Source organism: Coregonus lavaretus (assembly GCF_964263955.1).
Source record: "Coregonus lavaretus genome assembly, chromosome: 3".
NCBI lineage: Eukaryota > Metazoa > Chordata > Actinopteri > Salmoniformes > Salmonidae > Coregonus > Coregonus lavaretus.
This window is the reverse complement of record NC_139990.1, coordinates 61,219,881-61,234,143: the sequence shown is the minus strand read 5'-3', so window position 1 is coordinate 61,234,143 and position 14,263 is coordinate 61,219,881. Positions and strand designations below refer to the sequence as shown.

The following is a 14,263-nucleotide window of genomic DNA, read 5'->3' as shown; positions in this document are numbered from 1 at the left end:
TACATCAACAATTTCAGAAAACCCCTGAGATTGTGTCCTTGACAAGCTCCCAGCAGGGCAACACCCTTTTAATATATTGCCATTGTAGGCCTTCAGGCCTAACTGATCCGTTATACTGGTGTGTTTGTTTAGCATCAAATGCTGCACTGAAATATTTATTTTCATAAAACAATAATAATAATACAGTGAGCTCCGAAACTATTGGGACAGTGACAACTTTGTTGTTGTTTTAGCTCTTTACTTCAGCACATTGGATTTGAAATGATACAATGACTGTGAGGTTAAAGTGCAGACTGTCAGCTATAATTTGTGGGTATTTTAGTACATATCGGGTGAACCGTTTAGAAATTGGGTGAAATGTGGATGCTACCATGATAATCCTGAATGAATTTTGAATAATGATGAGTGAGAAAGTAACAGACGCACAAATATCATACCCCAAAGACATGCTAACCTCACAATAACGGGAAGTTTGCATTTTTTGGGGGGTATGATATTTGTGCGTTTAACTTTCTCGCTCATCATTATTCACGATTCATTCAGGATTGTCCGTAATCATGGTAGCATCCACATTAACGTAGAAGTGTTTAGAAACATATTATATTCTTATTTACAATAAAAGTGACTCCAAAATGACACAATACATTATTTACCATTAATTTCTACTGGGCATAAAATAATCTGAAACACAACCAAAACAAACAGCAAATGCATCCCATCAAATGTCTAGAGTCACAAGCTTGATGTAGTATGAATATGGGACCAAATACTAAACTTATGACTACTTTAATACACATACAGTGGGGAAAAAAAGTATTTAGTCAGCCACCAATTGTGCAAGTTCTCCCACTTAAAAAGATGAGAGAGGCCTGTAATTTTCATCATAGGTACACGTCAACTATGACAGACAAAATGAGAAAAGAAAATCACATTGTAGGATTTTTTATGAATTTATTTGCAAATTATGGTGGAAAATAAGTATTTGGTCAATAACAAAAGTTTCTCAATACTTTGTTATATACCCTTTGTTGGCAATGACACAGGTCAAACGTTTTCTGTAAGTCTTCACAAGGTTTTCACACACTGTTGCTGGTATTTTGGCCCATTCCTCCATGCAGATCTCCTCTAGAGCAGTGATGTTTTGGGGCTGTCGCTGGGCAACACGGACTTTCAACTCCCTCCAAAGATTTTCTATGGGGTTGAGATCTGGAGACTGGCTAGGCCACTCCAGGACCTTGAAATGCTTCTTACGAAGCCACTCTTTCGTTGCCCGGGCGGTGTGTTTGGGATCATTGTCATGCTGAAAGACCCAGCCACGTTTCATCTTCAATGCCCTTGCTGATGGAAGGAGGTTTTCACTCAAAATCTCACGATACATGGCCCCATTCATTCTTTCCTTTACACGGATCAGTCGTCCTGGTCCCTTTGCAGAAAAACAGCCCCAAAGCATGATGTTTCCACCCCCATGCTTCACAGTAGGTATGGTGTTCTTTGGATGCAACTCAGCATTCTTTGTCCTCCAAACACGACGAGTTGAGTTTTTACCAAAAAGTTATATTTTGGTTTCATCTGACCATATGACATTCTCCCAATCCTCTTCTGGATCATCCAAATGCACTCTAGCAAACTTCAGACGGGCCTGGACATGTACTGGCTTAAGCAGGGGGACACGTCTGGCACTGCAGGATTTGAGTCCCTGGCGGCGTAGTGTGTTACTGATGGTAGGCTTTGTTACTTTGGTCCCAGCTCTCTGCAGGTCATTCACTAGGTCCCCCCGTGTGGTTCTGGGATTTTTGCTCACCGTTTTTGTGATCATTTTGACCCCACGGGGTGAGATCTTGCGTGGAGCCCCAGATCGAGGGAGATTATCAGTGGTCTTGTATGTCTTCCATTTCCTAATAATTGCTCCCACAGTTGATTTCTTCAAACCAAGCTATTGCAGATTCAGTCTTCCCAGCCTGGTGCAGGTCTACAATTTTGTTTCTGGTGTCCTTTGACAGCTCTTTGGTCTTGGCCATAGTGTGGTTTGGAGTGTGACTGTTTGAGGTTGTGGACAGGTGTCTTTTATACTGATAACAAGTTCAAACAGGTGCCATTAATACAGGTAACGAGTGGAGGACAGAGGAGCCTCTTAAAGAAGAAGTTACAGGTCTGTGAGAGCCAGAAATCTTGCTTGTTTGTAGGTGACCAAATACTTATTTTCCACCATAAATTGCAAATAAATTCATTAAAAATCCTAGAATGTGATTTTCTGGGGGAAAAAATCTCAATTTGTCTGTCATAGTTGACGTGTACCTATGATGAAAATTACAGGCCTCTCTCATCTTTTTAAGTGGGAGAACTTGCACAATTGGTGGCTGACTAAATACTTTTTTCCCCACTGTAAGTAAATTTGTCCCAATACTTTTGGTCCCCTAAAATGGGGGAGCTATGTACAAAGAGTTCTAAACGGTTCACCCGATATGAATGAAAATACCATCAAATTAAAGCTGACAGTCTGCACTTTAACCTCATAGTCATTGTATCATTTCAAATCCAAAGAGCCAAAACAACAACAAACATTTTTAATTTTGGAGCTCACTGTATATTATCACCTTCTGTGTCCTGTCATAATTTCCCCCCTGGAGAAGTGTCATCGTGCTCCAGTGTCACTAGGAAGCTACTGATGAGCTCTTGGAATATAACAGGAAACAGGCTGCCAGTGGCCACTTCCTGTTTGCCAGTTAACCTTTGGAGCCCAACCTGCATGGATTTCCTCTACTCTCACTTTTTCAAGGGCCTTTTAGTATTTCTCTCACTTTCTAGGCATGTATAGTACTCTTACAAGTTAGATGTGCTAAATACAGTAGGGAAGGGGGATACCTAGTCAGTTGTACAACTGAATGCGTTCAACTGAAATGTGTCTTCCGCATTTAACTTAACCCCTCTGAATCAGAGAGGTGCGGGGGGCTGCCTTAATCGACATCCACGTCATCGGCGCCCCGGGAACAGTGGGTTAACTGCCTTGCTCAGGGGCAGAACGACAGATTTTTACCTTGTCAGCTCGGGGATTCGATCCAGCAACCTTTCGGTTACTGGCCCAACGCTCCTACCCGTCAGGGTACTAGTCTCAGGCATAGTAGGCTACTAGCCTCAGACATAGTAGGCTACCAGTCTCAGGCATAGTAGGCTACTAGCCTCAGTCATAGTAGGCTACTAGCCTCAGGCATAGTAGGCTACTAGCCTCAGGCATAGTAGGCTACTAGCCTCAGGCATAGTAGGCTACCAGTCTCAGGCATAGTAGGCTACCAGCCTCAGGCATAGTAGGCTACTAGCCTCAGGCATAGTAGGCTACCAGTCTCAGGCATAGTAGGCTACCAGTCTCAGGCATAGTAGGCTACTAGCCTAAGGCATAGTAGGCTACCAGCCTCAGGCATAGTAGGCTACCAGCCTCAGGCATAGTAGGCTACCAGCCTCAGGCATAGTAGGCTACCAGTCTCAGGCATAGCCTCAGACATAGTAGGCTACTAGCCTCAGACATAGTAGGCTACTAGCCTCAGGCATAGTAGGCTACTAGCCTCAGGCATAGTAGGCTACTAGCCTCAGGCATAGTAGGCTACTAGCCTCAGGCATAGTAGGCTACCAGCCTCAGGCATAGTAGGCTACCAGTCTCAGGCATAGTAGGCTACTAGTCTCAGGCATAGTAGGCTACTAGTCTCAGGCATAGTAGGCTACTAGTCTCAGACATAGTAGGCTACTAGTCTCAGACATGCTCGGTTGTAGGCTACTAGTCTCAGGCATAGTAGGCTACTAGTCTCAGGCATAGTAGGCTACTAGTCTCAGGCATAGTAGGCTACTAGTCTCAGGCATAGTAGGCTACTAGTCTCAGGCATAGTAGGCTACTAGTCTCAGACATAGTAGGCTACTAGTCTCAGGCATGCTCGGTTGTAGGCCACTAGTCTCGGGCATGCTCGGAAGTAGGCTACAACTTTAATTAGCCTAATTTCTGTTCAATCTTATTATCACTCTGCACGCTCGTTCTGGAAATGCCTGAAAAGCAGTCCTATCAGTGCTTTATCTGAGAGCAACCGATACACAGAGCAAAGAAAACTCCCAGTCAGTCCCAAGCCTATTACGACTAGAAGGAACGAGAAAAAAACTTTATGGATCCTCTAAAGTGTGCTGGCTGCAGAGAGAGAAAGAGAGAGGGGGAGAGCCTAAGTTACATAAGAGGGTTTTACTGGTACAGTTTTCACTGACTATGACACAACAGCATCCTATTTTTATGCCCTCCAACCCTCCCCTCCGCTGTCAGTGCACTTGAGTTTAATCACACTTTGATTTTGTAACTAAGCACAGTGGAAATAAAAACGCAACACACACTGTCCTGTCTTCCTAGCAGTTGTGACTTAACGACTCATCCGCTCTGTGAGGATGGCCTATCCATCCTGTATAAATGCTGCTCTAGACAGTAATGCTCCCTCTGAATTGATTGGAGAGGGAACCCAGAGGAGAAAATTCCATTAATGTGAATGGCCTCTTATGATTAGATTTTTTTGGGGATTTAATTTTCATCCACATTATTTGTTTCTAATAATTCCCTGAATCGCTTTTTGTTTTTTGATCCGTTTTTAATTAGATATGATGTAACTGTTGGCAGTTGGTTTGGTTTACCTAACTAGCGATGTTGGCTAGCTAGCTTTGAATAGCTAGCTTTGAATGCCGCAACACTGCAGAAGCAAAGAGGACTGCATTAGCAGAGATGGCTTGCAGTAGTGACGATTGTCCACTACTCTGACTGTCACCAAATGTATGGTGAGCCTGTGTGCCAGTGGCAGGAGTGGCATCTACGAAGGGTTAGGGTAGGGTTAGGCTTATCTACGAAGCCCAACGCACAGAGAGGAAGTTGGGAACGGAGAGGTGTGCTCTGTGCTGCTGAGGCTACGGACCTCCGCTGACCATCCAAAGTGCAACACTCTGATGATCCCATCTATGATTTCTGAACTTTCTTGATTTGCCAACTGTATCACATTTATTGATTTGTTTTGTTTTCTTGTTGTATTTCCTGATGCATATGAAATTCAGCTTTTCGTTGCCATGGATACTGTAATAACTAAACTAATGAGCAGGAGAGGATGAAGTCAGATCTCCCCCCTCAGCAGAACTAAGCAGCCTATTATTGACCCTCACACTACCTCCCGGACCGGTCGGATCTGTATGAAATGCGAATGACTAACGGCCTCTGAGGTAAAATAAATATTTGTATATGGGACTGTGCGTGGATCCACATGCAATGATATTGTTATCACTCTCCTGGTTGTTTATCTCTTGCCAATGATGAGAACCAAATATTGTCTGTCTGGATAAGGTTTTGTTTCTGTGAGACTGTCTAGGGACTGTCAGAAGGAAGAAATCCATTATACATCATCAACTGATCAGCCAGTTGTATGTTTACATAAGAGAGATCGCACAATCTCACCTTGGTTCCCCCTCTCTCTACTTCTCACTCTCTTTTTCTCCCCCTCTCTCCGTCCCTCTCCACAGCAGTTGGCAGACAGGCGGCATGACGGAGGAGAAATGCCCCCAACTAGTGGACTACTTTGTGGTGGCAGGGCTGGCTCCGGGGGGCTCGGCCCCACTGGACGAAGAGGGCCAGCAGAGAGGGGGCCGGGCGGTGGAGCCGGTCACAGACCTGGCGGTGATCGCCCGGGGCTTGGGGGAGGAGGTGCCCGAGGGCTTCACCTGCATCGAGAAGACCCAGGGGGGCCACTCGGCCGAACTGAGCGCCGGACTCATCAACAACCCCCACATGTACCTGTGTTACCGCCGTGGGCATGACAAGCCACCCATCCTCGACCTCGGGTGAGACACTCCAGCAGTGATGAAAACAATGACCATTCTAATGTGTGATGGAGTCAGACATTAACCACAACATCAATGTAAAGCTATGAATGGTGCTTGGAGTTCACATACTGTAGCTAATGCATAACAATGCTTTGAGCTTACATTATGCAATTATAGACATACCGCATGCTGTAACCATGCACGTCTGACCACAGAAAGGTTTCATTGTATGCTATTGCTATGTAGCCCTAAACCACCATAATCATTAAATTAAGCATGTCTGGCCAAGCCATACGTGGCTGCAAAATGTAATTGTATACATACCCATCGATTATTTAATGGAAAGAGCCATGTACGTCACATGATACATTCATTCTGGACAAAGTGTGGGATGTCTTCTAAACATGAAAAGAAAAGCTTTCCTTGAATGAGTGATAGAAATGGGTTTATGTTAACTGGATAACTAGTGACATTGACTGACTCATTGTCCTGACTTTGCCCCCTCCCCCCGGTCTCCAGTGTGCTGTACGAGGGCAAAGAGGTGGTGAAGCAGGGCTGGTACGTGATCGAGACCACCCCCTACAGCCGCTCAGCCAGTCTGAGCTCCGGGGGCCCCACCACCCACCGCACCTTCCTGACATACCGCCGGGCCCCAGAGTCCCAGGCCCTCCACACCCTGGGGGTCACAGACATCTCCCTCCTGCTGCCCAGCAAGGGAGAGGTGGCCCCCCACACCTTCTGCCGGGTGGAGAAGAACCTCAACACTGGCATAGTGGGTTTGAAGCGCTCTGTTTTTCTACTCTGTATTTTCTGTTCTAATTCTTAATCTCTCTTGCTCTCCCTCATTCCCTCTCTCTCACTGTGCTTTGTTGTGTTTGCTCCACAGTGGGGTCCAGCATTATACGTGTGCTATAAGAGAGCTGTAGCCAAAGCCAACGCCCTAGTCTATGAAGCAGGTGAGTGTCGACTGCTCCATACCGATGGTATCACAGCTCTCATTCTGCTGGGTCTCCATATGTCACAGTGTAAACAGAGAAGGCCTATTGACCTACTTCTCACAATTAAAGACATTTAGAAGTAGAAAGATCTACCAAAAATGAAAGTATCTCTGTAGTCACTAATCAAAATGGTACTTTTATTAACTGTCTGTCTCTGTGTGTGTGTTTCCTAGGTCTGATCAGTCGGTATCCCGAAGCGGACGTGGAGTCGTTCCCCCTGCCAGAGTCTGTGCCTATGTTCTGTCTGCCCATGGGTGTGACGGTGGAGAGCTGGCCCCTCAACACCAAGTACCAGCTCCCTGTCTTCTCTACCTTCGTCCTCACCAGCGCCTGTGGTGACAAGGTGGGTCCGCCTGTCTGCCTCCCTCTCACACACCCTCTCCAACACTCTTAACACTGCACAGTGGCTGAGCTATTGAATCCAGTAGGTTATGTATTAAGCTGTGTAGGAAGGTTCTCTGGATATAATATCAGGTGAATGTATAATCAATTTTAGCGCATTGCAAGTCACCGGTTTACAGTTCATTTCAACAAATGACAATAACTTAAGATGTCGTTATTTGTCAGACATTAAAATACTTCACTCCATCCATGATGCCTGCAGTAACAGTTATAATCATAATGGTAATAGTAAAGTTTCCTAATTCGTATTAAATCCAGACAACAAGCAAAAAATGTTCTAATAAAAGCTCAGTTTATTCCAAAAAGTAAATCATATCATCCTAGTAGGATGTGACCCCTTTCTTCAACCGTTTCCAGGCCCTCCTCAGACCTATTTCAAGCCAAACCACCCCTGTATTCTTTCCCTGCACCATTATCATCTCCATCACCACCCTCCTCTCCTTTCCTTTCCTTTCTCTGTTCCCTCTCCTTCCTTTTCTGCTCTGTCCTCTCAGCCTTGCTCTCAAGCTGTGATTTATCCCCTGCCTTGTACTGTCCTGTCACCTGGGTGACCTGGCCATTCTTCTTCTAAGAAAGATAACAAGTATTGTTTAACTGCAATAACAACAGTATACTAGTATACCTACTGATCCATGTTTAGTTGTGTTACTGCTACTACTGTATTAGTTCTAAAATGGCTACGTTGAAGAGATTATAGTTTCCTCAACAGAAGGATAGTAGAAACAACATTATAGTGCTGAAATAGTCACTAAAGCTCACCTTTGATTGACCACTCTTTGTTTCTCCATCTTTCTTTGTGAACAAATCCAATGCCTGGACTCGCCATGCCATGTCCTCTAGCAATCCCTCCATCTTGGCTAGGTATCTTCCCTCTACTACCAGTTTTCTCTGTCTCCATAGGATCTTCCTCTTTCTGATCTCTCTCCGCTTGTCCTCCAACCACTCCCTCTCTCTCTTTAATATTCTGTTACATTTCTGTTAAAAAAGGGTTAGGTCCTGTTCTTCCCTCATGTGATCTCCCCCTGCCTTCTGAGAGCGCTCCACTGTTTGGAAGTCAGTGGGAGTCAGTGCATGTTCCACTGTTTGGGAGTCAGTGCCATCTCTCTCCTTTGTATGGATCTGTTAAGACAAAATGAAACGACTATAAGCCTATATGGAAAGTTTAGCCGAGACCACTTTCACATTTGCCTTCACTTGAAACAGAGCAGAAAAGCGAATCAGAAAATGCCAGTGTTTACCGAAGTTGGGCAGTGGTGTCTGGTCCTGGAACGGCCTCTCTCATGGCTGACAATTTTCTTGTCATCCTGAAAAAAAGAAAAGGTTTCCAAATAATCATGCAAACAAGACCATTACATTGATCAAGAATGGTTAGCATATGGCGTCAGAAAATCAGGTAATAGGCTGTAGTGTTTAGACAATATTTGTGAGTTTTAAAATTTTTTACTCACAGTTATTGGCCTTCTTGGCCGGAAAGACACACTGCGTCCGCGATTCATTACATTCCCCTCTGCCTTCTGTGGGTGTTCCACTGTTTGGGTCACAGAGTCAGTGCCGTCTCTCTCCTGTGTACGGATCTGTTAGGACAAATGGAACAACACTTAGCCTATATGGAGAGTTTAGCCAAGACCACTCTCACATTTGCGTTCACTTGAAACGTATCTGAAAAACGTATCAGAAAATGTCAGTGTTCATCCATACTGTATTAACCAAAGAATGTAAGGGCTGGTTTACCAAAATTGGGCAGTGCCGTCTGGTTCTAGATCTGCCTCTCTCACGGCAGACAGTTTTCTCATCCTCCTGAAAAAAGAAAATGTTTTATCACCAAGAACATGACATGGCTCAATAATAATTAGCATATGGCATCAGATTAAGAAATCTGAGATTAGGCTATCGCGTTAAAACAACATTTTCATAGAATTCTTCTTCGAGGGACAGACTCACTCCGTCCACGATTCATAACGTCCTCCTCTGCCTTCTGAGGGTGTTCCACTGTTTGGGTCACAGAGTCAGTGCCTTCTCTCTCCTTTGTATGGATCTGTTGAGACAAAATTCAACAACTCTCAGCCAAGACCACTCTCACATTTGCCTTCATTTGAAACAGAACTGAAAAGCTTATCACAGAACATCTGTGTTACTAATAAGTACAATCTTATGTATTGGCTGGTTTACCGAAGTAGGGCAGTGGCATCTAGTCCTGGATCGGCCTCTCCCACGGCTGACAATTTTCTCTTCGTCAGAAACTGCCCTTCTTCGGGACATGGACACACTTAGTCCTCGATTCATTGCTTTGTTGAACATAGGGTCCAAGGAATGTGAAAAATCAGCTTGAAAAAATCTGCAGAAATAGCAAGGTTGTCTCTTCAAAAGATTTTTCACAGACTGATGATTTTGGAATATGATGTTCCATTGATTTTGTTTGATGATGATATAGTAATCATCACTATGGTAACTCAGAACTCATCTGATTATGATCAGGTAATCAGCATCATGAGTGATGACATCACAATGACAGGCCAGTGAGGCCACCAGTAAGGAATATGTTGCTAATTCTATGGTTGCTATAACAAAATCTAATTCTAGAACCAAATGGGCTGGAATATTTCTAATTCCACAAAATGCCATGGCCTAAGGTGGCTGACAAGGTTCAGAAATACACACTCACAATGAAATGTATATCAAGTGTGATATATGAACAGTGACAAATCCTAATGTTCTCATGTTGATAAATACCAACTATTTGTTGCTTGGGTTGTGTGTAGTTATTTACCAATGCAGCTATTCAATATCATGCTTGCCTACCTCAATTACAAGTTTTAAATTGGCCCACTATATAGACTTTGTCTGCGACAGCAGCAAGAAGCTATAAAAACAACAACAAAAACATTGAGATGCGAATGACTCCAGCATGAACTCGCTCACAGTTTTAAAATGTTTTATTTAACGCCACTATTTCTCACAGTATCTAGCATTTGCTAAATGGTAACTGTTTACACAGTTCAAAGCATCTATCGTTAGCTGAATCCTAACTTTTTAACTGTGTCTCCTCTTCCCGCCCCAGGTTTATGGTGCCGCCATCCAGTTCTACGAGGCGTTCCCACGTGAGTGTCTCTCGGAGCGGCAGAGCGTGCGTCTGGGCCTGGTGAGCGTGGTGGACCGGCGTCCCATCACCAACCGCACCCTGCAGGTGAAGAAGAGCGTGTGTGTTCTCTCCCACTGGCCCTTCTTCACCGTTTTCCAGAAGTTCCTCACCTTCGTCTACCGATACTCCATCTCCGGACCCCACGTGCTGCCCCTCGAGAAGTCAGTGGCCCTTAATGGCAAATATCACCTATGTGTCTTTATAAACCTAAACTTGCTAATCTACTGGCTAACATACCATAGGCCTATAAGCTATTGATTCATGTTATGGTTGGTTGTTTGGTTGATTTATTAGCATGAACTCTGCTCTCTCCAGGCACATCTCCAGCTTCATGCACAACGTCCCGTTCCCCTCCCCTCAGCGGCCTCGCATCCTAGTGCAGGTATGGATACTTGTTTTTAACTCAATTCACATTCTCTCTGTTATCTTTATTCCTTTTTAACACATCAAAGCACTTTAAAGCATCAGAAGAGTGGAATGGAAAACCTTGCTAAGCATTGATTTAGCTCAGGGCAATACAGAAGGCAGCATTAAAACACCTAATTCAAGTAAGGCATGACTGTGATTATTAGTTGAGTCAGGTGTTTTAGTGCTAGTTTAGAACAATACCTGCTTGCTCTGTGTGTGTGCTTGTATGTGCCTGTTTGTGCGTTACAAGTGGAACCTCCGCTTGAGTTCTATTTGAACTTGACACCAGTAGCATTGTGGTGTTTTACACTAAAGATTTGACTTCCTCCCCCACAGGAAATGGGCGTTGAATGAATTGATGGTTTCACTGGTTAGTGTGTGAAGATGGACTGGGTAAAAATAACACCCAATCAAAACAATCTATAATATACTGTGGATATAAAATAATTTCACAAAACACTGAATGATCCTTCTGGCTCTAGAAAGTAGAGACGATTGTTTAAGTAGTTTGGGGATTTCTAGAAAACTCAAATCGAGTCAAATGGGGCTTTTCAAACTTGATTCCTAATGGCTTGTTTCAAATCAACAGATATCAATTTGGTGAATGGTGGTCTATGAAATTGAAGCATGGCTAAACTTTCTTCCTTAGACCTATAGATTATTGTCCACCATGTTGGTTTGTTAATGAAAACTGTGTGTGTGTCATTTCAGCTCTCCCCCTATGACAACCTTCTACTGTGTCAGCCCGTCTCCTCCCCCTTACCACTCAGGTCAGTACAGTAAATCTGCATTAGGTTGAGTCACAATAAACTGTGTGGTGTAATGCGTTATTGTGCGCTAGGCGCTAGCGCTCCAACAATGCCTTAATTTCCCCTGAGGGATTTCTATTATCATATTGAAGTGAATCCATTAATACAATAATGAATTGATAAAGAGACTGTTCTTTTCTGTCTGTAGTGGTGCCAGCTTTGTGAAGCTGCTGCAGAACCTGGGCCCTGAGAATGCCTGTGTCCTGCTGCTGGCCGTGCTGACGGAGCACAAACTATTGCTCCACTCCCTCCGCCCCGATGTCCTCACCTCCGTCAGCGAGGCCCTGGTGTCTGTGAGTCACACACACGCATGCAAAACCTACACACACACACACACAACACCACCACACACAAAGACATATGCGTACACACACTCATCCTAATCAAAGAATGCACTCTATCCCTCCAGATGACGTTCCCTCTGCGTTGGCACTGCCCGTACATCCCCCTGTGCCCGCTGCGGCTTGCAGACGTACTGTGTGCCCCCATGCCCTTCATCGTGGGCGTCCACTCCAGCTACTTTGACCTCTATGACCCCCCTACTGACGTGGTGTGTGTTGACCTGGACTCCAACACCATCTTTCAGTGAGTACACTGACCTTGAAGGAACTGGACCTGATGCAACTGATGGAAGAGGACGCAACAAAAACCAAACATACAAAGGATGAAATCCATAGTTTTGTGTTCTCTTCTCCTGCAGAGCAGAGGACAAGAAGCCGTTGTCATGGCGATCGCTACCAAGGAAGCATGGCAAGATGCTGGTGAATACCCTCACCAACTTGATGAAGACCTTGGAGAAAAGTGAGTGATAGCCTACTTATTCTAAAGCTTATCTAGGGACTGATGCTGGAAAATAAGTACAAGCTAAAACATATTGGTGCAATACATCTGACTCTGATAATTCAATGTGCCAATGCTTTGTGTCTTCATTTTTTTCTCTCTGTCCCTCTCTCCACCACTACCCCAATTTCCCTCACTTTCTATCTCTCTCCCTCCCCCACACGTCCCCATCCATCAGTCTACACCCCTGGCCAAGAGGAGGCCACCCTGGAGTTCCTGCTGACGGACTATGACCTGATCTACGGGCGTCAGAAGCAGCTGGAGCTGGAGATCCAGGAGGCCTTCCTGCGCTTCATGAGCTGCCTGCTGAGGGGCTACCGCACCTACCTGCTGCCCATCACCCAGGCCCCCTCAGACAGGACCACCGACTGCAGCTCCCTCTTCAACCTGCAGGGTCAGTGTGGGAGGGGGTGACTACCTGTGTGTGTGACTCATAACTCACAAAAGATTGACACAAGTGTACACAAATATGATATAACATTCTGGCTGAGTATGTGTGTGTGGGTGGGTGGGTATTTTACCTCACCTACTTACTGTGTCCACAATCAACACCCTTGTGAAGCTAGTATTTTAATGTGTGTCTGAAGTTAACCCCTCCCTGGCTCTTGCAGGCTTCCTGAAGTCTCGTGAACGCACCCACCAGAAGTTCTACATCCAGCTGACCAGGACCCAGATGTTCACTCAGTTCATCGAGGAGTGCTCCTTCGTCAGTGACCGCCACGCCTGTCTCGAGTTCTTCGACGAGTGTGTCCAGAAGGTCAGAATCACATCTTCATGTTTTCCATAATGTTTAGTGATACACCATATCTTATGGAAGCCTTAGTGTATTGATTCCAATACTAAAACCGGATTTGTATTTTGTATTTACACAACTAATGGAAATGTGTGATCCCACTCCTGCCCTCTATGTTGTCAATGTTTGTGTATTCCTGTGTACGTGACCTGTGTTTGCGGCATGTATCTATATATATATATATGTGGTGTGTGTAAGCAGTCGGATGTGGAGAAGCCTGAGGAGGTGCGTCTGATAGACCTGGACGAGGCCCACAGTGGGGAGCACACAGTCTTCATCATGCCCCCAGAGGAACCCCAGGAGCCAGACGGTTCAGAGTGCCCCACTCACTACAGGTAACACAGGCACTACATATACCAGGGTTCGTGTTCACAAAGCTTCTCAGAGTAGACCTGATCTAGGATCAGTTTAGCCTTTTAAATCATAAATAATAAGAGGGTTGACCTGATTCTAGATGAGCACCTCCACTCGGAGACACTTTGCGAATAAGGCCCCAGCACTTACAGTAACTACTTTGTGTTTGTTTATATTGTCTGATGCTGTGACCAGTGACGGCGTGTTTGTCTGTTTACAGCTATGAGACGTTCCCTGTGCTCTGCATGGATCTTTTTGACCGGCCTCAGGACCAGCTACGTGTCCCTACCAAGGGGAGTGCCCCCAGCAGCCCTGCCCCGCGACGCACTAAACAGGTACAGACCCAAACCCGCCACACCAGAGCCCCTTAAAACACACTACAACACCACTGAAAGCCAACACAACCCCAGTAGATCCACTGCACCAAAACTACTAAGAACTATACAATAATATTAAGAGGCTGACTCACACAGTTTAATTTCAATCTTTATTATTTATTAAGAGCTTTACCCTGCCTGCAAATCAAAATCAAATGTATTAGCACCAATCAACTTGATCTGTTCACGACTCCCCAGTTAGCTTTATGATAACCCAATTTTCCACAGCCAAAGAGGGAACATGCTTCACTGTTTTTCTGTGCCATTTTAATTTAATGAGCATAAATGTTTCATCCTTCATTCAATATTTAAAAGCAGGA

The 14,263-nt window shown here is 44.8% G+C and overlaps 1 protein-coding gene across 1 annotated transcript in view; it reads left to right on the top strand.

Annotated features, from left to right (window-relative positions):
- LOC311126933 (DENN domain-containing protein 4B-like) overlaps positions 1–14,263 on the top strand; it is a 38,493-nt gene that overhangs the window by 13,537 nt on the left and 10,693 nt on the right. The window contains exons 2-15 of the mRNA XM_084158649.1: positions 5,524–5,841; positions 6,343–6,595; positions 6,710–6,779; positions 6,995–7,164; positions 10,282–10,523; positions 10,678–10,744; positions 11,482–11,540; positions 11,728–11,872; positions 11,989–12,164; positions 12,280–12,380; positions 12,598–12,813; positions 13,031–13,176; positions 13,414–13,547; positions 13,787–13,901. Of these exons, the coding sequence (XP_084014775.1) occupies positions 5,543–5,841; positions 6,343–6,595; positions 6,710–6,779; positions 6,995–7,164; positions 10,282–10,523; positions 10,678–10,744; positions 11,482–11,540; positions 11,728–11,872; positions 11,989–12,164; positions 12,280–12,380; positions 12,598–12,813; positions 13,031–13,176; positions 13,414–13,547; positions 13,787–13,901 (2,193 nt within the window). The 5' untranslated portion in view covers positions 5,524–5,542. The remainder of the gene's footprint in view (positions 1–5,523; positions 5,842–6,342; positions 6,596–6,709; positions 6,780–6,994; positions 7,165–10,281; positions 10,524–10,677; positions 10,745–11,481; positions 11,541–11,727; positions 11,873–11,988; positions 12,165–12,279; positions 12,381–12,597; positions 12,814–13,030; positions 13,177–13,413; positions 13,548–13,786; positions 13,902–14,263) is intronic.